General features: G+C 40.0%; 1 protein-coding gene across 5 annotated transcripts in view; it reads right to left on the reverse strand.

Moving 5' to 3' along the window:
* Positions 1 to 87: 87 nt before the first annotated feature.
* Positions 88 to 27,264, reverse strand: part of GPSM2 (G protein signaling modulator 2) — a 60,407-nt gene continuing 33,230 nt past the window's right edge. For 4 of the 5 annotated variants that reach the window (XM_054036745.1, XM_054036742.1, XM_054036743.1 and 1 more), the window contains 14 exons: positions 22,635 to 22,856; positions 20,083 to 20,218; positions 17,043 to 17,185; positions 15,849 to 15,972; positions 15,438 to 15,553; positions 13,917 to 14,072; positions 12,813 to 12,921; positions 11,918 to 12,047; positions 10,690 to 10,760; positions 8,034 to 8,210; positions 7,290 to 7,385; positions 6,485 to 6,641; positions 6,109 to 6,326; positions 88 to 865 (listed from right to left, as the gene is read on the reverse strand). In XM_054036745.1, the coding sequence (XP_053892720.1) occupies positions 689 to 865; positions 6,109 to 6,326; positions 6,485 to 6,641; positions 7,290 to 7,385; positions 8,034 to 8,210; positions 10,690 to 10,760; positions 11,918 to 12,047; positions 12,813 to 12,921; positions 13,917 to 14,072; positions 15,438 to 15,553; positions 15,849 to 15,972; positions 17,043 to 17,185; positions 20,083 to 20,218; positions 22,635 to 22,855 (2,031 nt within the window). In that variant the 5' untranslated portion in view covers position 22,856 and the 3' untranslated portion in view covers positions 88 to 688. The remainder of the gene's footprint in view (positions 866 to 6,108; positions 6,327 to 6,484; positions 6,642 to 7,289; positions 7,386 to 8,033; positions 8,211 to 10,689; positions 10,761 to 11,917; positions 12,048 to 12,812; positions 12,922 to 13,916; positions 14,073 to 15,437; positions 15,554 to 15,848; positions 15,973 to 17,042; positions 17,186 to 20,082; positions 20,219 to 22,634; positions 22,857 to 27,264) is intronic. The other variant, XM_054036746.1, reaches the window with a different exon arrangement.

The raw sequence follows: 27,264 nt of genomic DNA on the forward strand, positions 1-27,264 counted from the left end.
TGTTATGATGAGCTGAGTTCTGCAGAGAACAACTTTTCCAATCCCAATTAGGTTTTCAGTAGCTTGAAGGCACACACACAAGAGGAATAAGCAGTCAGAGGTAATTTATTCCTCAGTTTGTGGGTTTTAAAAAAAAAAAAAAACTGATATAAAAAAGTCCAGGGACTAAATGTTCGTTCTAGAAAGGTAAACATACAAATTGGGAAAAAAAGTTTTTTAAAAGGACATTTAGAACTATGAAATTTGTATTACTGTTAAACTGCCATAAACTTGTAGCATTTTAATCAATGAAGCAGAGTACCTTAAACACTACATCTTACTGATCACAATGCTATCCACTTTAGATAGTTAAGAAAGTACTCAGTGACTCATTTTAAGCTTTGACATACAGTTCATCTCTAGCAGTAGTAGCAACTGTAGACCGTACCTTTTGCAGAATACTCATCACAGGAATGTACAACTGTCAATTTACTAGCACTATTTTTGAAAAGTAAAACTATTTACACAATACACTTAACTGAATATCCAAACATTATTAGTGCTACAAAAAACCCTTTTTTCCTTTAAAGGCATATTATCATTTTCCCTGCAAACAAAGGAAAGTGACAGATTCTTTGTTAAAAAATACACTACAAGCCGACCCCCTAATCTTTGTGCTGTAGTTGAAATTCCAACAAGGCTTCTCTTTCTAAAAGTCTTCGTTAGGATTTAGTCTCTTTATACTGGAGGGTAAAGGGACTCTCTGTTCATCCATTCTCTTGGCCTGTGATCTCAAAATAAGGCAGAAGAAATCTTCATCAGGTACAGTTGGTCCTTTTGTAGCAGTTGATGGTGGAGCACATCTTTGATCATCTAATCTGGAACCCTAAAGATTTAACAAGAGAAATTTAACCAATGCCTGTCAGAAGCTCATACAATGATACACTTACTATTTCATTGTTAATATTCTGTATTTTCTCACTGCAGACAGTTTATTTTTATGCACAGGAACAGATTCATTAAAAGCAATCGGGATTTCTTATTAATAAAACAGGATTTTAATAAAATTATAGTAATATTGCATCTAGAATACTGGCATAGTTAATACTGAGAGTATATAGCCTTACCCAGTGTGCGGGCAGCTCAAATTCCTCCCTCCCCTCTAGCAGTTGGATGGGAAATACTGTAACATACCCATTGAAGATGTCTCATCAAAAACATCCTGTATTAGATTTGTGTACTAAGGGTACGTCTATACTTACGCGCTGGTTCGGCGAACTTCTGGGTTCAATTTATCGCGTCTTGTCTGGACACGATAAATCGAACCCGAAAGTGCTCTCCGTCGACTCCGGTAATCCTGCTCGGTGAGAGGAGTACGCGGAGTCAACGGGGGAGCCTGCCTGCCACGTCTGGACCACGGTAAGTTCAAACTAAGGTACGTCGACTTCAGCTACGTTATTCACGTAGCTGAAGTCGCGTACCTTAGTTCGAATTGGGGGGTTAGTGTAGACCAGGCCTAAGTTAACAATGTGATTTAGTTTAGTTTCTGGTGAGTCCATTGAGGTGTGAGTAGTAAGTATTAAAAGAATAACATTTTTGCAGGGGAATATTTTGGTTTTGTATTCCTATTTTCTATCTATATGGAAACTAGACTCTCCCTCAACCTTATTAGTGCCATTCATCCCTTACATGAGGGGCATGTAAGAGTTAATTTCCATTCCCAATTTGATTTTCTGTATCTGACATCACTCCTATAGTTAATAAAGAAGAATACAATTGCAAAAGGCTTCAGCTATGTGTTTAACTCAGGAATAAAATGGAAAATCAAACAGGAGGGGAATGGAAGAAGACATTTATTTTAAAAACATTAAATTAAATACCACAGACCAACCTGTAGCAGAATCCTTAACTAGGATTAATTTCTGTACAATTGCATCTTACATAAAAAATGAAGAAGCAGTTAATTCTGGCTCTGATCCAACTCCACTGCTAGCAATGGACAGGTGGGTGGGATCCTCTAGTTTAAATTTTTTTTAGCTACAGATTCTCTTGTTTTGCTATTTTCACTTAAAAGCCCAGTAAAACATATTGAGCAAACTGAAGAGGTAAAGCTTATCTGGCTTCACAGTAGTTTCTGTAAGTATATATTGTCTGCTGCCATGCACTTTAGTAATTTCTTACAGCAATCTTCTCATCGTAACAGATTTCACATTCTACCACAGACTGCCTAGGGAGGGGGTAGAAGCTCCTTTACTGTAGGTTTTCAAAAGGAGGCTAGATAGCCATCTGTCTTGGATGGATTAAACGCAATAAATCCTGCATCTATATGACCCTTGCCATCCCTTCTAACGTTATGGTTCTATGCTTCTGAGGAGACTCTTTTACATCCCTCCTTCTCTGGCAGTAACAACACATTTCAAATGTGTCCAAGTAGTGCTGGACTAAATAGTAATTTTCCTAGCGCTAAATTCTGCTGTGGACTTCATCCTCTGCAACCCCTATTATCTCCAATAGGGGGTGTAAATATTTTCCTCACACTGGAAAAACCCAAATCCTTTTCCTTAAGTGTAAGACTCCACAAAGGCTTAATAAGAAAAACACCTGCACCACCCTAAATATATCTGCTGTTCCAACATGAAAGTACACATTATACAGAATGGAAAGCAGGTGATTCTACAAAACACACAACATCAGTAGGAGTCACCAGGATACTTTCTACCTATTATACTACTTCCTTCCTTTGGATACAGGCACATTTTTACCAACTTATTTTAAAGCATCTAGCCTATTGCAATGGTTTAACTACAGCAATGTGCTGAAGTACACACTATTAATGCTGTACTGACTGCACAGGAGTGTGCAGTTATTTTTAAAACTGAATAGAAGTCTACACAATATCCTCTAACTTTATTTCCACAAATTGCCATCAGTCTGCTGCAAAGTGTGGCACTTCTCTGGCTACTGCAACAGATTTAGGGTAGAATTCAAGCTCTTCAGTGTTAAGAAAAGGAACTAATGATTACATTCCATTTAATCCTCTTTCTGTTCTGGACCCAGCCTGACCTTTATTTCGGATCACTCATGTTAACGAAGTAGTAGAAATATTTCATAGCTTCTCTGCATTAAAAAGTTTTGTCCTTATGAGGTTCCAGTTTTGTTTACTAGATCAAGACAGATTTCCACTGAGACTGACAGCTGTAATCCATTAAAATCCTTCAACACCTCCTTCAATGGTTTTGTAAATTTAGTTGTTCTTTGTAGATTTTCAAGTAATACATACCATATTTTAATCAAAGTCCTACTTGTACTAAGCACAAACTTATGATAGCTAGAAGCAGTCTTCCTCAGAGTTCCAATGAATATTACAGGGAAGCTGGGATATCAATCTTCTTTTTCAGCCAGCCACCTAACCAATTAAGCTTAAGGCTGATGGTAGTAGTGGAAGAATTTTTCATCTTTCACAGAGTGCCTTGAGACTGTACTGGACTTTACCTCTTAGCTAGGTTTAGATAGCATAATGCACCCAACCATACATCCCAAGTTAAGGAGGATTACAGGAGAGAAGTTTGCATTTATTATTTGCTATCTAAGCAAGTGGCAGAGACCTTGTAATACTTTGTTCTTGAACAGCATCTTCTGCTGCTTAGAAACCAACTCGTTTCTTTTCAGCTATATATTGTGCATTAAGTGGGAATATTTTTCTTGTATGGAGGCTTGCAGCTACTATTATGTTGTTTCAGCTTCAATCAGCCATCTTGCATTACTGGCACTCTTGATTGTTTTAGTTATTGCTTTAATTTTCTCTCTCATTTGCACATGTAATGAAACTAGAAGTTTAAATCTGTCTGGAGATGTCCAGGGTGAAATGCTTCAGTCATTCCTTTTAAAAATCGCTAATTTTGTACTAAACTGGATGCAGTAATGTAGAAGCAGGTTCCTACTTTATCAAGTTAAAGACTGCTATAAAAACTGGAAACGGGAGGGTGCAAGTACATATATTTAAACCCCTTAGCCAGGACATATTTTTTCTCTGTCCTTTTCAAGGTCAGAGGCAGGGAAGATGGTATCTGCCACAGCGCCCTCACCAGCTTCAACACCCCTTCATGGACTGGTAGGGCCACTTTGGAGGGGGCCGCTGCAGCTAAAATGTCGAACAGGCTGTCCATGGGCTCCTTGCGCTCCTCCACCTCCAGCTTGTGGCGACAAGGAGCTCTTGATAAACCCTGAAGTCGTATGGTGGCAGTGGGTTGGCAGGACCTGCGACCTCCACATCTAGGGACGATGAGGAAGAGGCTACAACCATAGGAGGGGCTGGTTCCTTCTCCACGGTTGCCTGGGGTTGCCTCCACGGGGACCACTACCGGGGTCCTGATACTGGGTTGCAGTCTGAGTCCAGCACTAGCTGGGGCGGCACAGTGGTTCGTCTCTTGGATACAACCAAGGATGACAGCTGGGAGTAGGAACCTGGCATCAGAGGGAACCCCCACAGGTTCCAATGTTGCCATTGTACCAACCACTGCCCCAGCGGCCAAGCATCTGCAGAAGGTGTGGCGCCAAAGGCTGATGCTGGTGTCTCCTCAGAATGGATTCATCCCCGGCCTCCGACGTGAATTCCTCCCATGGAGACCATGGTGGAGCCATTGCCATGTCCGCCTGTCGGCGATGACAGGGGAGCTGGAGACTGGTGCTGTGGAGCCAGTGACCATTGACATGGGATCGTGGATATGTCACGAAGTGGGGATCAGTGCTGTGAAGCTGGAGACCAGTGGTGGGCCCATGGAGGGTCTTTCTCTGGTGGTGGTCACCTTCAACGATTGAGGAAGCCAACTGGGGATCTCAGGGCATGGGCAGCACTGGGGGGACATTAGGTCCCTTGCTGCCTGCAATGCTTCAGGTGTCGATGGGGCTCCCAGGAGTCAGTGTTGAGTCCTGGACTGGGCTTGTTGCCCTCGGTGGAGTCACCACCACAGACTGCACCTCTGGGGAGGACAAGAGGCCTGGCATGGGTATCACCTTATCAATCACTCCCCACCTATCCCTCTTTGGCACTGGGGAGTGCCCTCTTTTGGCACCCAGTTTCTTGTGCCTCTTCCTTGGCACCAAAAACAGTGAATGGTGCGAGGGGAGTGCTCCGTACCCAGGCTGATTGCTCAGTGCAAAATCAGAGCGGCACAACTCCAAGGTCAGTCTAAGTGCTGCTTCCATTAACAGGGTCTTCAAACAAATGTCCCTGTCCTTTTGTGCGCATATCCTGAAGCCCTGCAGATTTTGCACCCGTCCTTAATGTGGGCTTCCCCAACGTACTTTAAGCAGCTTGAATTGGGGTCTTTCACTGGCATGGACTTAACGCCGGCAACAGACGATTTGAAACCCGGGGACCAGGGCATGCCCCATTCTTATGACAACGTCCCGATATGGGACTGCTATCTACCTTAACTAACTACAGCTATCAACTAAACTTTTAACTATATATAGAACAACAAAGTCCAAAACCCACTGGAAAGCTTGCAAGGCAAGAAACACTCCAGCAACCGTCCTGTGCGGTAACAAGGAACGGGGGGGGGCGCCTAGCAGCGCCCCTTATACTGGCGTCGCATAAGCACAGGCTCCCGGGGACGACAGGGCCAGCGCCTACAGCTACCACTAAGGAAAAAACATCCAGCAACTGTGCATGTTGCGCGCGCGCACACCTACCATGGAATTGACATGAGCAAGCTGTCAAAGAACCTCAATGTACTCCTCATTTCAATATATTCTGAAAGATTCAATAGGAAGCTTCCTTCACAGATTGAATTTAGAGCCTAATATTTCTAGTATCAAGAGTCTTAATTATGTTGAGTGTAAAGATTGCAGTGACATAAGTTAAAAACATGGAAAAAACCTCACTGAATTTTCTCTCCAACTCTGCACATATTATAGCACCTAGCACTTTTAGAATGCTTTTCATATATCAATTTCAAAGTGCTTACAGATATAGTCATTATCCCCATTTTTGAGATGAGGTAAATGAGACCTCGTGGGGGCAAATTACATGAACACCCAGTTCTTTTGACCCTCAATGTAATGTAATAGCCCCATCCCATGTAACTGAGCAGCAGTTTTGTCCACATACCGTTCTTATTGACTTACTTGACATTTTATTAAGATATCAAAGAAGTCATCATCTGATTCTCTGTTGTTGCTAGCCATTAGGTGGCCAAGGACTGACTGACTGTTGTGCTGATTGAGACGAAGCCCAGGTAAATTGCTAAAGCTGGCTCGTTGATCATCTAGGCGGCGGCTCTGTGAGCTTGCAAGTAGATCTAAAAATTCATCAGTGTGCGGTGAGACCATGGAAGTAGAAAAGGCTGAAGATGGAAGGAGAAAGCAAACAAGTTAGTCTGGAAATGTGCCTTGGAACAGTAAATCTTGAGTGTTAGAATAGTTTAAAAGACTGACATCAAGCCAAGACAGAGGCACATGATTTGGGTAGATTTTTTTCAAACAATCAATCAAAAAAATGTACATTTTCTCATTGTTTTAGGTGGGGTGGAGGATGATGTTGCAGCTGTCATTCTGCTCTTCTCCTGGAAACAGCATCTCTGATCATCCATCCTATTGCTTTGAAACCGGCTCAGCAAGTCAAAGAACCCTTCATCTCCAGTCATATCAGGACTGTTTTTCTGAAAAGATAGGCAAGAGTGTCAGGGAAACTTTGGGTTACGATTGTCCCCTATTGAACTGTAATGCAGAAGTTATGGCAGTTTAATCCGGTCATGTTTGATATTTGGATATTGTTTAAACACGATGTTACAATGGAAAGTGATCAAGTCAACAAAACAAGCCCACTCGTGGAAGATCTTTTAAAACAATTGAAATGTGAGCATTATATGGCAGAGTTAGTAGTCAAAAGGAAAATAAAGCTGCCAGGTATAAGCCAGAGACATGTTTCCAGTTGCTGCTTTAGTTCTCATTATCACAAATAGATTCTCTCCTCTGACCTTGGATCAAGTTAACTTAATTTTTATTACTTCACTTCTTTCAAATTTAACATGAAATTGAACATTTATTAATCTTGTGACAAAGCTAGTTCTGTACAGTAACTCCTCACTCAACATCATCCCGGTTAAAGTTGTTTCGTTGCTGCTCCTGCGCTCTGCCTTGGAGCTGCTCCCAGGAGCCGCCTGCTTGCTGTGCAGGGCAGGGGAGGGAGAAGAGGGGTGCTATGTCAGGGTGTCTCCTCAGAGCGGGGGGACAGACGGACATGGAGAGAGCTTGCTGGCAGCTGCTGTCTCAACTTGCTGATCTATTTAAAAAGGCAGTGTACTTACAGTGGGCTCAGCGTACTTAAAGGGGCAATGAGCGTCACACACACAATGTGAGTCTCTGTCTCTCTCTTCATGCTTCAGAGTAGCAGCCGTGTTAGTCTGTATCCGCAAAAAGAAGAACAGGAGTACTTGTGGCACCTTAGAGACTAACAAATTTAACAAAATTTGTTAGTCTCTAAGGTGCCACAAGTACTCCTGTTCTTCTCTTCATGCTGTGTCTCCTCCCTCCATTCATGCTGCCTTGTAGAGTATGAGGCTACATTAACAACGTGTTAACCCTTGAGGGCTCAGCCAAGTGCTAGTTCATCATTTAGCAGTAAGGCATCCCCTGGGAAATATCCCACCCTCTTCCCAGCACCTCAACCAAGCTTCACAATCATCATTGCTGTGTACAGTATTAAACTGTTTGTTTAAAAGTGTGTGTGTGTGTGTGTGTGTGTGTGTGTGTGTGTGTGTGTGTGTGTGTGTGTGTGAGAGAGAGAGAAGTCTTGTCTGGCAAAAAAAAATTCCCGTTTTTTTATGGGGAAATTGGATTCGCTTAACATCCGTTTGCTTAAAGTAGCATTTTTCAGGAACATAACTACAACATTAAGCGTGGAGTTACTATACTTTAAATCACTTTTTTCTGATCAAGTGAACAATAAGAACTGAAATTAACAACTCCAGAAATGAGCACTCATTTGTAACTTAGAAATTTTTACCAAGCAAACAATTAAACCTGTTTAGGCTTTAGTTCTCCAAACATACCCTCTGAGAACTTGGAAGTCGATGATCAATAGAATTACTAGCATCCTGCAGAACTTTGGAGGATTTGCCATTTTTGTACTTTTTGCCTTTTAGTCGATTTACAAAGTGCAGCTTTGCTGAAGGTTTGGCAACCAGGGGTTTCTGTTTAGCTAGAATGTCACTGTTCCAGTTCTGAATCTAAGAAAACAAGAGTCAGATGAAACAAGCCTTCTTTACATATGCTGCTGCCTATCATCTAACTAGCTTCACTCCCCATCAGTGACGAATCTCTAGATTGTGTGTGTTTCCTTTTCAGTAGATGGATGAACAAAATTTAACTGTTAGGTTACATCACCTGACCTGTGACTATGGAGTCTTCTATTATCTCTAACATACAATAGGAAATGAGCTCAATGTCAGTGAATCAAAGAAAGAACATTCCATTCAGAGAGAGTAATAGAATTAAAATCTTTTAATATTGTCAGTGAAATTTAGAACTGTAACTTAAGCTGTAAATTAAAATGCTAGAGCATTTTTTAAGTAAACTTGTCTTTTCCTCAGAAAGTCAAACCCCTTAACATAACAAACATAACGGACATACTGGGTCAGACCAATGGTCCATCTAGCCCTGTATCCTGCCTTCCGACATGGCCAATGCCAGGTGCTTCAGATGGAATAAATAGAAAAGGTAATCATTAAGTGATTCACCCTGTGTTGCCCATTCCCTGCTTCTGGCAAACAGAGGCTAGGGGACACTTCAGCACATGGTTTTGCATCCCTGCCCATCCTGGCTAATAGCCATTGATGGATCTATCCTCCATGACATTATTTAGTTCTTTGTTTAACCCTATTATAGTCTTGGCCTTCACAACATCCTGGCAGAGTTCCACAGGTTGACTGTACATTGTGATGACATAGGAGCCTTTTAGAGCTTTTTCATAGGGAAACTGTGCAGTTGAATTTTAAAATCAGACTTCTCCCTTGTTACACAGATGCCAGACAACAGTAGCAGCATGGCTCTGAAAGCAGAGGTGGCTGCCAAAACAGAAGGATATCAGGGACCTAAGCTTGGTTAATGCTATAAGGCAGATTCCTTCTCAGAGATTAGTGTACCAGTATTTTTTGCCCTCTTGACATAATTAGGTATAGCTGCATTAGAAGCTGATAAAGACTAAACAAATATTCTGGTTCTGACAAAACCATTCATTGGCTGGCACTAACGCCTTCTTATTTGTACAGTCTCTTAGTGTTGGATATTCTAGACATATCTTAAGGTCTTTCGGAGCCTCTGCTTTTGGCCTTATCTAAACTCCTAAAATCAGGCTCCTAAGCTGGGCTTTTCCCCCCATTATGTCTTTGGAACCTCAACCCTCAATTAAACTCCTTCTCTTGAGTTTAGAAGAGTAGTATTTCAAAGGAAGTCCTTTGTTACAGCGATGCTATATTTAGTTTTGGGTTCTTATAGAGGCATCTTGCAAAACTCTCATTACACAGTACCCCAGACTATACTGTCACATACAGGACTCATATTTTTAAAAGGTATCACCTAAGCAAAAGTTTAAGTGATCAGAGCAGTATAGGATAAAAAACTTCAGCTGGAACTAGCTGAATGTTCAGCAGTACATTGTGGGAGATGCAGGTTGGAGGCCAAACTTAGGATCTTGTATATCAGTCCCAGCAGGGGGTCAGAGTGCAAGAAGTGACAAACTTCAGCACCATCAGCTGCCCAACATGTCAGTCCTGGAAGAGATTTAACTCTCTTATCTGCAAAACTAGTGAACAGGTTTGTACTATTGGAGGAGATGGGGATGAATAGTGTCCCAGGATGGAGGTTGAAGTAGAAGTTCCAACCTCCCATTAAAATCCTTTGGGAAACATGGATTTATACAAAATTGTCAACTTGGCTCATGAGGCAAACAGGTTCATTTTAGATAACTCTTGCCTTGAGGTTAAGGTACATCACTACTAGTCAGGAGACCTCTGTTCTATTCCCAGCTCTGACAGACTTCCTGTGTGACCTTACAGTGCCTCAGAGCTTTTACATTTCTAAAATATATCTACTTAACGTGGATGTTGAAAGGCTTAATTGTTTGCAAAATGTTCTGAGAACCTCAAACAAAACACTATAAACATTTGATACATAAATAAAAATATGAAATTGTTTCATAGCTGAGGAATGATTGCTCCAAGTTCTATGGACAGCTTCCCTTTCATTTTATTCTGCATCACTTGACTACCCAGATAAACTGAAGCTCTTAGGGGAAATACACACTCCCTACACACTTCTGATATGTACTGCAGAAAATAAATTCTACATTTCTGAGAGAACATCCTCCAGTAAACCATTACATAGGACTGACTTTGCTACCATTGTGCTTTTGATCATGAATACTCTTTGCCACAACTAGTTATTGAACATGTCTCTGACTTCTCTAGATTTGTATCTGCTTGACACTTCATTTCATTGATCAAGATTTTACTAGCCCCTTCTAAAGTTGTTAGTATATACAATTTCTGATCACATCTTGCCTTAAAACCCATGCTCCTATCATTTGAATGAAGAATTTATATGGAATGATTCACGTTAGGCATTTCATAGCACTGGTGCACTGAAAGCTATGAAACATTACTGCAATTCTACTACTCAGAACAGAAAGAAAAGAAAGGAAGTGCCAACCTTTTCAGGTGTTAATTTCATAAGTTCCATGTTTTCCATACTGTGACGGCGTCCTACTCTGGATCTTGCACCTTTGGGAAGAGATGAAATAAGACTAAATAAGTTGGTTGCCTATGAAGGGGAAAGATGCATTTTCTACATTTCAAAGCTATGTTGTGGTATATACCATCTAAGGTTTAAGACGTGGTAATTTTAAGTTCCAAAATGATGTAGTAAAAAAATATTAGCATGGAGTAAACATCTGTAGAGTACCCAGGTTAAAAACACTTGGTTTTGCACTTCAGAGTTTAAGGCTAATTACCTTAAAACACAAATATAGACTGTCTCCTTGCAATAAGATTCTTTGATCCAGGAATGCTATGCTCTTGCATCAAAATACCACGCACTTTCTAAAAATAATTGGCATTACACTACAAAGTCACAGAAGATCAACCGAGTTTTGAAGAGGCTACACAAATGTGGATGGGGAGCAGGGAGAGAAAGGTTTGATTAGGGAGTTTAGACAGAGGAAGAGGGACATCAGATGAGCCCACGATTTTTGTTGTAAGCTCCCCAATGCCAGTAAGAATGCTATGGAGAAAGGAGGCAAGGCAAAACCTGTAATCTGGTGCATAAAATCAGTCTTATCTCAGATTTTTTCTAAAAAAAAAAAAAAAAAAAGCTGTTACATATTTGCTCTCATTTAAAAAAAAAAAATTACCCACAGACAAAATGTAAACAATGGACTATAAAGCAAAAATTGAACTTTGTTTGTATTCTTTCCAGCTCTATTAAGATGCGGCTTTAATTTTTTATTTTTTTAAAAATGGGATTGTTTTAAGCATTCTTTCCTCTAATTTGGAAAAAAGTCAGGTCCTCCAACTTCCCTCTTTATTAGAGGACTGACATTTTTTTGGAGGATCTGCATAGCAACATGAGCCTCTCTTCTCCCCTTAAATGAAGTGGTTGGGGAACATTCAGATTTAGACCATTTAACTTGTGGAGCGGGACAGCCTGTGTTGCAGGTCTGTCTGATTCCATGATGCAAGTCTTCCAAACATAAAAAGGTCCCTTTATCAAAAAGAAGGCCCAATATTCCAAATGGAACAAGCAGATATTTGGGGGGCGGGGAGGGAGGGAGATAGGAGAGTGAGAAACACAAATGCAAAAGCCTCTGAACACAATAAAGGAGCAATCATTTTTGCCTCTCAACTTCAGCTAAAAAAATATGCTGGAAAGAAGCACTTACCATTCAAACTATTATCTACAGCATGGATTTCTGACATCATGGAGTTGTTTGTGCTGTAGCTTAGACCAAGCACCATTTGAAGATCTGAGAGGTTAAGTCTAGCTGTTAATTCTCCACTTCTATCCCCTACCTGCAACCAAGTACATTTGAATATGTTTATTCAGTTATTATTTATTTCCTCAAATTTCTAAAAATTTAACTATTGGTATCAGTCACATGCTCTGAGCACCTATCCCATGAATCAAAATCAAACACACAGCAAGCAAACACATATCTGCGCATGTGTGTGCTCTCATTTTGCAATTGTGGCCTGAGGTAGATATATCCAGCTCAGCCCACAATTGCAGAATGAGAGCATGCTGCTTATGGATTTAAAGTTTCATTTCAACATCTTAAAATTTGGTGTGCATTTAGGCAAAGTTGACTGATGCACCAGAGAAAGTGAACAGCATTTCACAAGGTGACAGAAAATAGAAAGTGAAGAATTAGTCTGCTGACAACTTATGTTGCTATTTTTGCCAATTTTTGTTGATATTTAAGAAAAATCTACGAATGCTGTACCTTTTGCTTTCCAAGAATATTACACGATTACTTTGTGGCTATGGCCTTGACACCATTACAGTGGTGACATTTCCATACAGAAAGACTCTTCTTGAATCCTTTTACTAATGCATTAGGTGCAAAGCCACAACTTTTCATTCCAACTATTTTTCTTCTTCACACACATTTACTGGGGCCACTGTAAACTAACCCGGCTCAGATGACACTAAGTTGAGACAGATTTTTTATTTTCTTCCTCCAAACACAATGTGTCATGCAGTCTGGATGTGTGACATTAGAAAGATCTTCAAGAGGAAAAGCCAACAGCCAAAACAGAAGAATGCGCAAGTCATACCTCTCTTGAAATTTCTAAATGTTTTTCTGCAAAGTGCATAGCTTGGTCATGATTTCCTAATGCTGTGTACGCATTTCCTAAACTCCAGCACGCTCTTCCTTCACCAATTCTGTAACACAATTGAAGCAAATATTCAGTTGTAATCCCAGGTGGTCAGAATTTCATGCTGTAGCTTCTGGGACAGAATCTGTTGCTGGGCCCAGTAAGCGTAGGAAAACTCCCATTTCAAGCACCAAAATATTAAGTACATTATAGGCAGTAATGAAAGACATTTAACCAAGTATTTAAACAATCTATTCAGCATTCATTTAAAACACTTGCTACTTAAATTAGGAATTTTGTGAAGGTAAGATCTTTGATTTTTACTTTACAGAACAGACAAATCACTCCTTCAGTCTTGTGAACATTATGATTCAAATGACAAGATGCTGATAATGATACAAAGGACCCAAGAGTTTAAAAATGCATAGGGACCACATTTTGTAATCCAGTTCATAAGCATTTTTTGCTTGAATTGCATTCTCTGGCCCATTCTTAACAAGTCTTTCTCTACAAATCAATAAGCATAACATTTAAAAATTATAAAGCAATTTTAGTTGCCCTGCATATTAAAATACAGGGCTTAAAAATTATCTGCATTTAAAAACTATATCATTTTAGTGGACTTGTCCTTTTCTCTCCACTTCATTCCTCCCCAGTGAAGGCACAAAAGCGCATCTATTGGTATGAGAAGGCTGCAAAATTACAGCAATCATTTGTTTTGAAGTAAAGATTGAGAGCTGCTGTCTCTTCCCTTAACAATTAACCAAAAAGCTGACAGAGGTGGAAGTCAGTCTAACAGTATCAGTGATTCCATAAGTCACGGGATACTCTTCATCTCAATACAACTGCACAAAGTCTACCTTTCATCTCACGATTCATTAATGTGATATCTTTAAGACTACCACTTTTTCCTATGAAGGGTATAATCCTATAGCCAATCCATGCCGGGAACTCATATTGATTTAAAAGCAAGTTCCATATACAGAACAATTACAGGAGACGAAGGGTCAATCCTATTATCCCTCTAGGTTAAATATACAATATTGGCTCCAAAGGACTTACCTATCATTCAGTTCCTGAGCGATTGTAAGGTGCTTCAGATGATAGTCAATTGCTTTTTCATAGTCTTGGAGCAAAGTGTATGTATTTCCAAGACTGTAACAAGCCTGTGCTTCCACAGCTCTGTCTTTAAGCTGTCGAGCCAGTTGTAGTGTCTTCCTAAGAGAATGGATTATTAGCCTCAAAAAATCACTACGGGAAAAATTCTGTTCTCAATCTATACCTGTGCAACCCCACTAAAATCAATACAGTTGCCTGGATAAAATGGTAAAATTCAACCTTGTTTTGCAAATAATCATCCCACAAGAGAATAATTACAGTTTTTCCCCTTCCTATTTAACTCTAACCTTAAAATGGAAAAAAAAAAGTCCAATTGTTTTCAATGGGAGGAGGACTGGGCCCTTAAACTGCATATTCTAACTTTAGCCAGCTGCTTCATTACTGCATTATTTATGCTGATTTTCTTCACTGTATAAAAAAATCCAGAGTGCAGTTTACACAAAGTATGATGCCAACTTTAGAAAATAACAGACACAGCAAACGTTTAAATCAATAGGAGTAGGTAGTGTTAGGATACTTCTGTAGCTATCAAGGCAGACTTGATTGCTGACTTAGTTAACTGTTTGACCAATAAAAAGCGACAGAGTCCTGTGGTACCTTATAGACTAGCAGACGTATTAGAGCATAAGCTTTCGTGGGTGAATACCCACTTCGTCACATGCATGTGACGAAGTGGGTATTCACCCATGAAAGCTTATGCTCCAATACGTCTGTTAGTCTATAAGGTGCCACAGGCCACACAGTCACTTTTTACAGATCCAGACTAACACGGCTACACCTCTGATGTTTGACAAATGTTCAGGTCAGTTCTTCTCCCTTTTGAAAACATGAGGAGTCCTGGGCTTCACAGCTGAAATCTGAACTCATATGTAGCCCATGTACCTAACATTTAATTTTACTGAACTCTGCGCAGCAACTATATTTGCCTTGCTGTGCAGAAGATTAGGAGATAAAGAAGGGATGTTTGTGAATAAAGTATGAGTATATAGCCCACTATGCAAGACTGCCTTTGGCATGTTTCAGTTATTTCTTAATGCACTACCAATCTCAATACAAGTACTTAAAGTCTGTGGATCATCATCCTAGAATTTGGTGGGTATCAAGGCAACATGCTTAGGACACAGGAGAAAGCTACTAAAAGCATGTTAACAGAAAGCAATAACCTGTACTATGAAGAAGTGCCTCTTTAAATATTCCTTCTTACTAGAAAAGGTAGAGAAGACATAATACAAAAATCCAGACTTTAGGAAAGGCTGAACAGTCAAATGACTAGAAAATTAATTTAAAAATTCCGTTAAGCACTGCATAATTAATTCTCTCCCAATCTGTGTTGTAAGGATGATTATAAAGCAATATATCAAATGCTACGCATTATTATTACTAACAGAGGTAAAAACTTGCCTGCTTTGATTATGTAAAAGAGAATTGGTACTATGTTTATATATAAGAAATAAATTAACTAACTTGTAGTATTCAGAAGCTGTTTCAAATTCGCCCAGGAATATGTAGGCATTTCCAAGATTGCTGTATGCTCTTCTTTCAGCAGCTCTATCACCAAATTCTTTTGCAATTAGGAGACGCTTAAAAACACAGAATCTTACTGATGTACTCAGTCACTGCACTTCACAAATTTATCTCCAAGAAAACATTTATAGGGCTTTACCACTTCATATCAACATTTGATTGCTCTTCAAGCAAACAACTCTTGAAAAGATTGTATAAGCGCTTGAATCTGTACTATTAAGTATCAGTGAAGTATGGTAAGTTAGCATTTAAAAAGCCTACAGAGACAATACATGCATACAGAGGATCAATCAGCAGCTGAAAAGTGTTCTGCTAAAATGAACAAAATTCCATAGAAGTACAGTCTTGTACCTGTTCATGGGCTATAACAGCATTCCTGAAGTTGCCTAGAAGGTAATGTGTATTCCCCAGATTTCCATACGCACGTCCCTGGGCTGCTCTATCACCCAACTCTGTCACTATTGTCAAGTTTTCCCTGATGAGGGGGAAAGAAAAAAAACAAAACAAAAAAGAGACCTAATAGGTTGTCCATAGGAAACTACAAGCCAGAAAATAATTGGTCTTCCCATTACTACAAAGGAAGAGATTATTTTCCCTTTACTGCCTGACTTAGTGGCCTTGAGGTAGCACTAAGCATTACCCAGTCTGATACCAACAGATACTAGACTCTGTTTTATCCTCCGCAGGCTGGAGTACTCAGCTCTTGGAACAGGGGAAGATCATCTGCTCAGAACCTGCTAGCCAGTCTCAAAGTACATCTCAAAATACATCCATTCTCCTGTGACAGTTGTGGTGTTTCCAGCACGAAGTGGGTAGAGGTTACTTAAGGAAAAAGACCAAATGTCAACTCAGATCTGCTGGTGCACAGGTCTTAACTTTTCATCTCTTATTCTGGTTCCTGAGCAGATGGCAGGGTCCCAAGATGCTGGAATGACTTATAACAGGTAAAAACAACAAGGAATCGTTGTGGCGCCTTAGAGACTAACAAATTTATTTGGGCATAAGCTTTCGTGGGATATAACCCACTTCATCAGATGCATGGAGTGGAAAATACAGTAAGCAGGTATAAATATACAGCACATGAAAAGATGGGAGTTGCCCTACTAAGTGAGGGGTCAGTGCTAACAAGACTAATTCAATTAGGGTGGATGTAGCCCACTCCCAAAAGTTGACAAGAGGGGGCACTTGGTAAGGTGCCACAAGGACTCCTCATTGTTTTTACTGATACAGACTAACACGGCTATCCCTCTGAAATTTATAACAAGTAGAGATAAATAAGAGTTGTGTGGTATTACAGAGAAGCATATAGCAGGAATGAAATCAAAGCCACCCTAAAAAAAATCCCCAGGTATGACTCTTTACTCCTTTCATGCTTTATTAACTTATCCCAAATGCCAGCATATTGCTGCTGGTACCATTAACTGGTGCTACTCTATACTTTAATTCACAACACTAAAGGTCTCTTAATATTTTAAACTATTTATATGCTGCTTGAGCTAGTGGTTTTTCTCTTTTCAGTCACAGCCTTTTGAAATCGTTACTTACTCATAATAATCTGCAGCTTTTTGTAATGCAGCCTTTACTTCATCTGGAAGTTCCCCTGGATCATGAGTCCCAGCACAGGCTACATTTTTTCCTTTGGAGTGATACACATTTCCAAGATTATAAAGTGCTCTTGCTTCTCCAACCTAGAACACAATATCAATCTGTTGGAAAGATTTCGAAATCCTGTGCAGCACCAATTACACTGGTCTACAATTTTTGAGAAGTCGTCTGCTTCAGAGATAAAATGTGCTATTTATTATGTATTTTGATGTGCTGAATTCAAATATGACAATTAAAACAACTGATTGGCTACTGTTTCTAAGATATTTAAGTTTTTACATTTTATGTCTATATATATTGTGTAGATAGTAGAGTTTTAATCATAAATTGTAAACCTAGGTCTTTTCATGTGTTTATGGTTGCTTTACATGATAATATTTCACCTGTCCTGTTTATGTAACACTTTAAAAATCAGCAAAAGGGTTATATAAATAAAATGTATTATGAAACAAAAGGCAAAAAACTATTATGTACATAGTTTAGTCCTATTCAGTGTCTACTCGGCGCTTCTTGGTTTGTCTCTTGTATTCATTAAATGGAGCATCTCTTGTCACTGTCCAGCAATAGTCTGCAAGCATTGATGGGCTCCATTTGCCCTGATAACGTTTCTCCATTGTTGCAATGTCCTGGTGAAATCGCTCGCCGTGCTCGTCGCTCACTGCTCCACAGTTCGGTGGAAAAAAATCTAGATGAGAGTGCAAAAAATGTATCTTTTGTGACATGTTGCAACCAAGGCTTTTGTATGCCTTGAGGAGGTTTTCCACCAACAACCTGTAGTTGTCTGCCTTGTTGTTTCCAAGAAAATTTACTGCCACTAACTGGAAGGCTTTCCATGCTGTCTTTTCCTTGCCACTCAGTGCATGGTCAAATGCATCATCTCAAAGAAGTTCACGAATCTGAGGACAAACAAAGACACCTTCCTTTATCTTAGCTTCACTTAACGTTGGAAATTTTCCACGGAGGTACTTGAAAGCTGCTTGTGTTTTGTCAATGGCCTTGACAAAGTTCTTCATCAGACCCAGCTTGATGTGTAAGAGTGGTAACAAAATCTTCCTTGATTCAACAAGTGGTGGACGCTGAACACTTTTCCTCCCAGGCTCCAATGACTGTTGGAGTGGCCAATCTTTCTTGATGTAGTGGGAATCTCTTGCACGACTATCCCATTCGCAGAGAAAACAGCAATACTTTGTGTATCCAGTCTGCAGACCAAGCAAGAGAGCAACAACCTTCAAATCACCACAGAGCTGCCACTGATGTTGGTCATAGTTTATGCACCTCAAAAGTTGTTTCATGTTGTCATAGGTTTCCTTCATATGGACTGCATGACCAACTGGAATTGATGGCAAAACATTGCCATTATGCAGTAAAACAGCTTTAAGACTCGACTTCGATGAATCAATGAACAGTCTCCACTCATCTGGATCGTGAACAATGTTGAGGGCTGCCATCACACCATCGATGTTGTTGCAGGCTACAAGATCACCTTCCATGAAGAAGAATGGGACAAGATCCTTTTGACAGTCACAGAACATGGAAACCCTAACATCACCTGCCAGGAGATTCCACTGCTGTAGTCTGGAGCCCAACAGCTCTGCCTTACTCTTGGGTAGTTCCAAATCCCTGACAAGCTCATTCAGTTCACCTTCTGTTATGAGGTGTGGTTCAGAGGAGGAGGATGGGAGAAAATGTGGGTCCTGTGACATTGATGGTTCAGGACCAGAAGTTTCATCCTCTTCCTCGTCTGACTCAAGTGAGAATGATTCTGGTGCATCAGGAACCGGCAGTCCTTCTCCGTGGGGTACTAGGCGTATAGCTGGTGGAATGTTTGGATAATGCACAGTCCACTTTTTCTTCTTTGACACAACTTTCCCAACTGGAGGCACCATGCAGAAGTAACAATTGCTGGTAATTGTTGGCTCTCTCCAAATCATTGGCACTGCAAAAGGCATAGATTTCCTTTTCCTGTTCAACCACTGGCCAAGATTTGTTGCACAAGTGTTGCAGCATATGTGTGGAGCCCACCTCTTGTCCTGATCTCCAATTTTGCAGCCAAAATAAAGGTGATAGGCTTTCTTAACCATAGTGGTTATACTGCGCTTTTGTGATGCAAAAGTCACTTCACCACAAACATAGCAGAAGTTATCTGCACTGTTCACACAAGTACGAGGCATCTCTGCTCACTTTGGCCAAACAGAAATGTGTCCCTTTGCAAAATCAAACACTGACAAATAAGAGAGCACAACACTATATGATTTCTAGAGCTGATCTAGGGCAGTTTGTTCAGCAGAGTGATGTAAGCTTTGTTATGATTGCATCATCCATGACTTCTAGGAATAACATGATGCAATTCATATCATGTATGACGCAATACCAGCTTCAGATTGCATCATTCCTTGTTTTGCCTAAAAAGCAAGTACTGTCCAAACCCAGTCATAGATTTATTCATAGATCCAGTCAAAGATGTATTTTAGTCATTTCTGGTTTAAATTGAGATCCCTTCCCTTTATAACTCACTTATCCTCCGCCATTCCCAAGCCAAGGGTCGTATATACTGACCCAATAGCATATCTTGAAAACTAGAGCCAATCAACGATTTTAAGCATCATTTTCATTCTCAGTGACCCAGAATTAGTAAAGTTTGACTACATTTATTTCAGAAGCATTTTGGCTGTAGAGCAGTGTTGTTAGAACCATCAGCCAGAGAAAGCAAGTTTCTTGACTATTAATGGGGAGCTGTGATCATTTTGGAGAGTTGCATCCCAACAAAGCAATTGTGCCTGTGCCTCTGGTGCTTCCACCTGTAATATTTCGTAAGTAGGAACACTCAAACTTGCAGGTATCTTCATAATGTAAGTGGTTATGTGACAAGCCACTCAAGACCACTATACAAAGGCTCATCAGTATGTGTTAGTACTTCTATAATTATTGTTCTATAAAATTACAGCCAGATTGACAGTAACTGAATGTTCGCCATTCTTACCTTGTCATTAAGCTCTCTGGAAATATCTAGGTGCCTTTGACAGCAAACAATAGCATCTTCAAAATTCCCAAGCACCTTTAAGGTGTTTCCCAAATTACCACTAGCTTTAGCTTCACCTAGTTGGTCTCCAATGGTCCTGAAATTAAAAGAAGACAACAATCCAGTAAATCCTGTACATTTGCAATAGGTATATGTTCAATGAACTGTAAACAGAATTATATGGAAGATATGTCTCTTCATAAGATCTACACTAGTATAAAGTGCACATTTCGTTCACAATTTATGAGGTTATATGTTTATTTTACTTTTATAAATAAATTATATGCACATACACAGAGTTCAATTGTAGAATTCAGCTTAGCAGAAACTGTGGGGGACATTTATTTTAATGTTATTAGAACTGCTATTGACTACCTTTGTATATGGTGTGACACTGTGGTATCGTTGGAAAGAAAGGTTATGGTTTGCTGAATATCATTATCCTATTTGTATGCATGTATCATTTTTGTATCCAAAGTTATGAATATTGACTATATCTATTTCATATGTAGCAATTCCTGGACAACGCCCACTAGGCAAAATGCGCTCAGTCTAGATGGCTGGCTGGGAAAGGCCCATTCAGGTTAATGAGCCATTACGAAGAAACAATAGGATTTAGGAGAAGCTTATCTCCCACCTGGTGAGCCGTCCTGTGAACCCTCTAAACAGACAGTGGGGGGTGGCTGCTGGGACTCTACAGGAACATGTGATCGGATCACCTGGTGCTGGACTCCATCTTGGCATGGGAACAAAGCGTTGAAATAAAGGGCTCCCACCATATCTAAAACCTATATAAGGCAGGGGAGTGACATCATGGAGGTTCTTCACTGACTCCCCACCCAAGACGACTCCTGGAAACACCTGAGAAACAAAGACTGAACTTGCAGAAATGCTGGACCTAGGCTAAAGAGATTTTTAGCCTGTGAATGGAACACCTAGGGATTCCAAGCTGTAAGAAAGTGCAGCTTGCCTCTTAAGAATCTGCAGCCTGCTTGTATCATCACCTAGGGTAAGAATCTGCTATTCATATCCCATCTATTTAGTATATTAAGCTTATTTTGCGTATTTTGTTTATTTGCTAGGTATTCTGTTTTCATCTATTTACTATCCCTTATAATCATTTAAAATCTCTCTTCTGTAGTTATAAATTTGTTTTTACTTTATTTAATCCAGGGTGTGAGAATCATAACTCGGGGAGAAAGGCTGTTGCATATTCCTCTCCACACTGTGGGAGGCGGTGAATTTTATGAGCTTACGCTGTACAGCTCCCTGTGCAGCGCAAAACAGAATAATTTTGGGTTTACACTCCAGAGGAGGTGTCTGCCTGAGGAGCTGGTAGGTACCCTAGCTGGAGCCTCCCCATGCAGGGGATGGTCAGAGAGCCTGCCTGCATGTAACTGCAGCTGGATGTGCTCCTTCGTGTATGTATGCTGGTGAAAGTGCAGGCTAGAGAGGGCTTTGCAGCTTATCACAGCAGTACAGTGTAAAAGGGAGCCCAGGCTTGTGGGCCAGGGCGGCACAGTGGTACCCTGGTTCCTGTTGGCACCCTGGGGGGAACCAGTTGCATATGGCAGCTTACTTAATGGTATGTTACACCAAAAAACCCAGCCCCTGGAAGCTAATTGTGATAGTACTCCAAAGGAAGAGAAAAAAAGTCAATGCAAGAAGCTATTTTTCTTCTGGAAATCTGAAATCTCTGGCTTGAATCTACAACTGTTGACTGCTGTAATTTGTCTTGGGGGGGACAAGGATGAACTCAATACAAATTAATGTGTCAATTCTAGATACCTTTATTATGCAAAGTTGGCAATGAATAGTAAGTGCAATAGCACTATGTTCACACCTTCCCCAGAACCTAAATTAAGCTCTACTAGAACATTTGTCTTCATGAGAGAGGAAAAATTTCCAATTAAACAGTCAAACATAATTATCCAGACCTCCTGCACTTGAGGTATAATTTTTTTCTCACTGTTGTAGAGGAATAGCTTCTTTAGATTACACTGCTGAAAACTTAAAATTTAAACATGAAAGTCTGAAAACTAGAAGGGCTTGGAAAAAAGAATCAAATGTATGTAATGAAAACCTTAAATCTTTAAAAGATAGCTGTAGAAACACCACATGAAATGCACATACTTTGTATATTTTAATCACAACATCACATTATTAGTTTTAAAGAGAAATATACTAGTGAGTTATGTCTAGTAAACATTAATGGCAGCTTAATTTTTGGGGAGCCAGGGAGCATTAGCTTTAGAAACAGGAAAGGGTGAAGAACTGATAGATTTAAAGAGGAAGCTATCTATGTATCCACAAATCTGGCAACCCTAGATCTCCCCAGTAAAGGGATAGCCAAATTATTTGCCAGAATACTAAAAACCACCCAATCTCCCACCACTAGCACATCAATGTCTCTAAAAAGCATTAACGATGAATGTTTCACTGAACAAACCATTGCTCATCTTCACAAGAACAGAACTGAGATTGAGGATGTACCTAAAAGAATACAAAATTACCTTGCTAGCGTTAAATCATGGTGATGGTATTCCAGGGCTTTTGCATATTCATGCAGGTAGAAATAAGCATTGCCTAGCTGACTGTAAATAGCACTAAGTGTTTTTAGATCTTCTGTTCCAACCTGAACTGCAGCTTCAAAGAAAGACACGCCAGCTCGACAATCTCCTGCTTTACACAATCGCTCGCCTTCCAAGGCCAGCTCCAGACAGGAAGCTTCCATTCTGCACAATTTGAGGGGAAAAAAAGATAACATTCAGTCTAAATATAGTTCTTTCCATAACAGCCTGAATTCTGAACACATTTATGCATAGGAAGTTTCTCTGAATACCAGAAACCTACAAATACACATTAAAAACTCTTTACGTTGGTTTGTAACAAGGTTACCTTATCACAAAGCAAGCATTAAGTTTACTACTATTACATTATAGAAACTGGTGCTGGTAATGAACATAGAATGTTCTACACAAAGTCAGAAGAAAAAAATCCTCTCTCAATATCTAAAACCAAAAATTTGGATATTGGGCTATGTCTCAGCCAATCAGGGCCGTCCTTAGGATTTATGGGTGCCTACGCAGTATTATTAAATTGGTGCCCCTATGCCCGATGGTAGCCCGGGCTTGCAACGCAGGGTGGGGGGTGGACAAGGCAGCAAAGGATACCAAGATGCCCGGCCTGCCTCATGGCAGCGGAGAGTCACAGTTCTCCGCCGAGACCCCCGTACCCTCTCCCTCCCGCAGAATGTGTGGCGCTGGTACATTCGGCTCTGTGAATACGGCCCCTGCCTAAGGAGACTGCAGTGCACACTAGGTGTGCAGGAGCCCACCCGCTCTTACCTGCTGTCATGGGCAGTGGGTGAAGCTCCCACTTGGGGATGCTACCTCCCCAGCCCACCTCTTCTGCCTGTGGCCCCACCCATACTCCACTCCTGCTCTGTCCCAGACCCCACCCCACTCCACCCAGGCTCCGCCCTCTCCCCACTGTCTCCCTCCTCTCTTCCCTTCCCCACCTTGCTCACCCCCTTCCAGCCAAATTCCTGAACCCAAATGAAGCAAATGACATTTGAAAAACAATACTTCTACAATTTATTTCTTTCTAAAGAAAATGAAGCATGTTTTCCACTGCATACCAGATGGTGAAGACTGGACATGCAGAAGGTACCTCATTAAAAGCACTAAACTTGGGAATAAAAAATGTCAGTCACAGGTTTTTTTGATATGCCCTGAAGTTTGTCAGAGATTTATTTGCAAAAACTTTGTAGTAAGGACGAGTCAGCTGTCTTGCTGAATACAACATTAAATATTATGGAATACATGATGCAGCTCTTTTCTATTTTACATTTTCTTAATCAGTATTTCTAAGCTGATTTTATATTTTAAATGTATTCTTAAGCCTTCATAAATCATTCCAGATTACTACATATTTAACTCACTGAAACAAAGACATTATTTTAAATTAATCAGTCAGAGAGGTAATGTGTTCATAACAACGTTCATTGCTTTTAGAAAAAGAGAACACTAATTTACTTTGTGTGATCGCCATAACAAGAGACATGTTTATGAAATTTCACCAACTTTAAAAAATATGTTTTCAAAGATTTTAGGCATAACAGAGGATTTTATAGCTTACTAGGTACTGATTTTTCAGGAGGATTATCTTAAAACTAGTTCATCACGTAGTCAGAAATAAAGAAAGGGAAACTCTTTGTCCAGCTATTTGGAAGGAAAGGGGTGTTGTCCCTTTAAGGGCTCTCTTCAATGGGAGAAAAGGATGGACAGAAAGACTTTGGAAGCAAGTTTTTTTTTTACTATAGTAATTAAAATTAAAATGTGTATTTTAGATAAGGGTGGTCTTTTGAAGGACATATTTAAAAAACTGCATGTCTGAAGAGCCAAGCATTTAAGGCTAAAGATGATTGTGCATCAAAAAAAAAAAAAATCTATGCAAGGATTTTTTAGAGATGTGATTTTATAATCTTCACCAATTCACTAATGAAATATTTTTAAAGCAAATTTTTAACTAAGGTCCTGTAGACTAACATGTTCTGAATAAATATTATAGTAATGCACAACTGTTTTTGTCAGTAAATTCAGAAACTGACAGTATATATCTGGGGGTTGGCAAATGCCTGTTAAATGGCTTCATTATCACTTGAGTGGCTCTTTAACAGTTTCGGTGTTGTGCTAATAGGTCTGGAAGGCTTTTTTACTTTTAAGTTACTAGATCCCCTCCAGAGTAAGAGGCCTGGTCCGCACTAACCCCCCACTTCAAACTAAGATACGCAACTTCAGCAACGTCAATAACGTAGCTGAAGTTGAAGTACCTTAGTTCGAACTTACCGCGGGTCCAGACGCGGCAGGCGGGCTCCCCTGTCGATGCCGCATACTCCTCTCGCCAAGCAGGAATACTGGCGTCGACAGCGAGCACTTCCGGGATCGATTTGTCTTGTCTAGACGCGATAAATCGATCCCAGAAGATCGATTGCTTACTGCCGGACCCAGAGGTAAGTATAGACCTACCCAAAGTCACCAGGCTGCTGTGGGAGCCTGCAGGAAGTGTCAGAACAGGGAAAGGAAGAGCTGGGAGGATGGACACTACGGCTGGACACTCAAAGAGCTGGGAGGATGGACACTCAAAACTTCAAAGCGCTGCCACGGGAGCGCTCCCGCGACAGTGCTTTGAAGTGCGAGTCTGGTCTCCCAGCGCTGCAGGTACTCCACCTCCACAAGGTGATTAGCTTACAGCACTGGGAGTGCACCTCCCAGTGCTGGGGCACTGTTTACACTGGCGCTTTACAGCGCTATAACTTGCTGAGCTCAGGGGGGTGTTTTTTCACACCCGAGTGAGAAAGTTGCAGCGCTATAAAGCGCCAGTGTAGCCATAGCCTAAGACTCAGTGGTGCCCCAAATTTTCAGGTGCCCTACGCAGCCGTGTATGCCTAAGGACGGCCCTGCAGCCAATTACTGGGAAAAATTGTGTCAGATTTTGGCAGATAAACCAAACCAAAACTCCCAAAACACTACAGTGTAGTCTGAGCAACTACTACAATTTTGAAATTTGCAGGATCAAACCTTGAGGTCTTACCCAGGCAAGTTTTCATTAAGGTCAAATGGGATTTTGCCTTAGTAACAACTGAGAAAAAACAAAGGAGATCAGAATTCAGCCCATTCAAGAGCACTCTCTCTCAACACTATTCTTGTTCTTCGTGTCTCATTGTCATTCCAGCAAGGAAACCATGCAGCATTCAAGAACAAAACTGAAATCTTTCCTATGAAACGTCCTATTTCTCTCAGAAGAATACGATAGATGAAGCAGGGTGTTTTTCTTTAAAGTCACTCTTCTCATTTATGCCTCCTGCCACTACTATAGCACAAATAAACAAAAACAAACAAACAAGCCCCTCTTTAGAGCTCGGAAGTCTAAGTTTGCTTAGAAAATGTAACAATTTGAAGTTAAGAGAAGAAGTGGATTTGTTCAACATGGAATTAGGATTTTTAAAATATCCTGATTATATTGAAACTTAAATCCACGTCAATATTGCTACCATGCAGAATGTGCTGTTAAGAACTAAAGAAGTGTTGGCTTTTTTTATACAGACTGATTTTCCAGAGATTTACGATATTTTGGCCTTATATAAAACCTTAAGGACTCTAAAATGCTTTACAAAGGTTATAAAGTTTCAATATTTAGTTGAGCTAAAAAATTCTACTGTCAAAATTATTAGCTGACATTTGGTTTGGACAAAATATAAACTGATGGTTTCAATTTTAATAGATTTATGGTTTACAGTAGCTAAGAAATGAAAAAGGATCCAGTTTAATATGTGCTCATCTGATGTATGCTAGTAGTTAGTCAGTGGAACTACACTGACTTCCCCAGCTGAGGTTCCCTCCCAAAAAGATGATTTTTTAATTTTAAAGTTAGATACCATAATTGCCTGCAAAATGTCATGATTTTTTTTTAAAAAACAGCTAACAGAGAAACATTAAATTAACTATTGAACAAGTACATTAGCTACTTTTACTAAAGTTTTAGGTACAATATTTTTGTACTCACGTCAATGGTACTTGCCATTAGATGGCCTCGTAATGTGAATGCACCTCTATGGAAACTAAATGGCACTGTAAAGAACGAAGCGAACCAACTACCCGACAAACTGAGACGACAACAACCACAGTATGTATTTCAATTCAGGTTGTTTTACTCAGAAGAAGCAATCAGATACTTGGAAGATGTTTCACTAATGTGAGCCAAGAATGTGAATAGTTACAGCTATTTTCTGCACTGTTTACAATATAACATTGCTATCAATTTATAAAGAATTACGAAGCAAAGTTGCAACTAAAGTACATTTTGAACCTAGGCCACGCACAAAGCAGCTTTGTTAGGAGAGCTGCAGTAATCAAGAATGCCCTCCTTGTGCATTTAAGTTATCATTAATATTATGTTAAAGGTGCATTCAATCTTATAAACAGGTAATACGGTTGAACTGTTAGTAATTACACATGAACATTTTCTAGTGTTCCTCAACAGACCCATAACTAAACAAGAAGTTCAGGATTCTCAAGCTAAAGTAGTATAACCACGTTATTTTCAAAAGTATAGACATTTATATAAGCATTAAAAAAGATA

Source organism: Malaclemys terrapin, chromosome 8 (assembly GCF_027887155.1).
Source record: "Malaclemys terrapin pileata isolate rMalTer1 chromosome 8, rMalTer1.hap1, whole genome shotgun sequence".
Classification (NCBI taxonomy): Eukaryota; Metazoa; Chordata; order Testudines; family Emydidae; genus Malaclemys; species Malaclemys terrapin.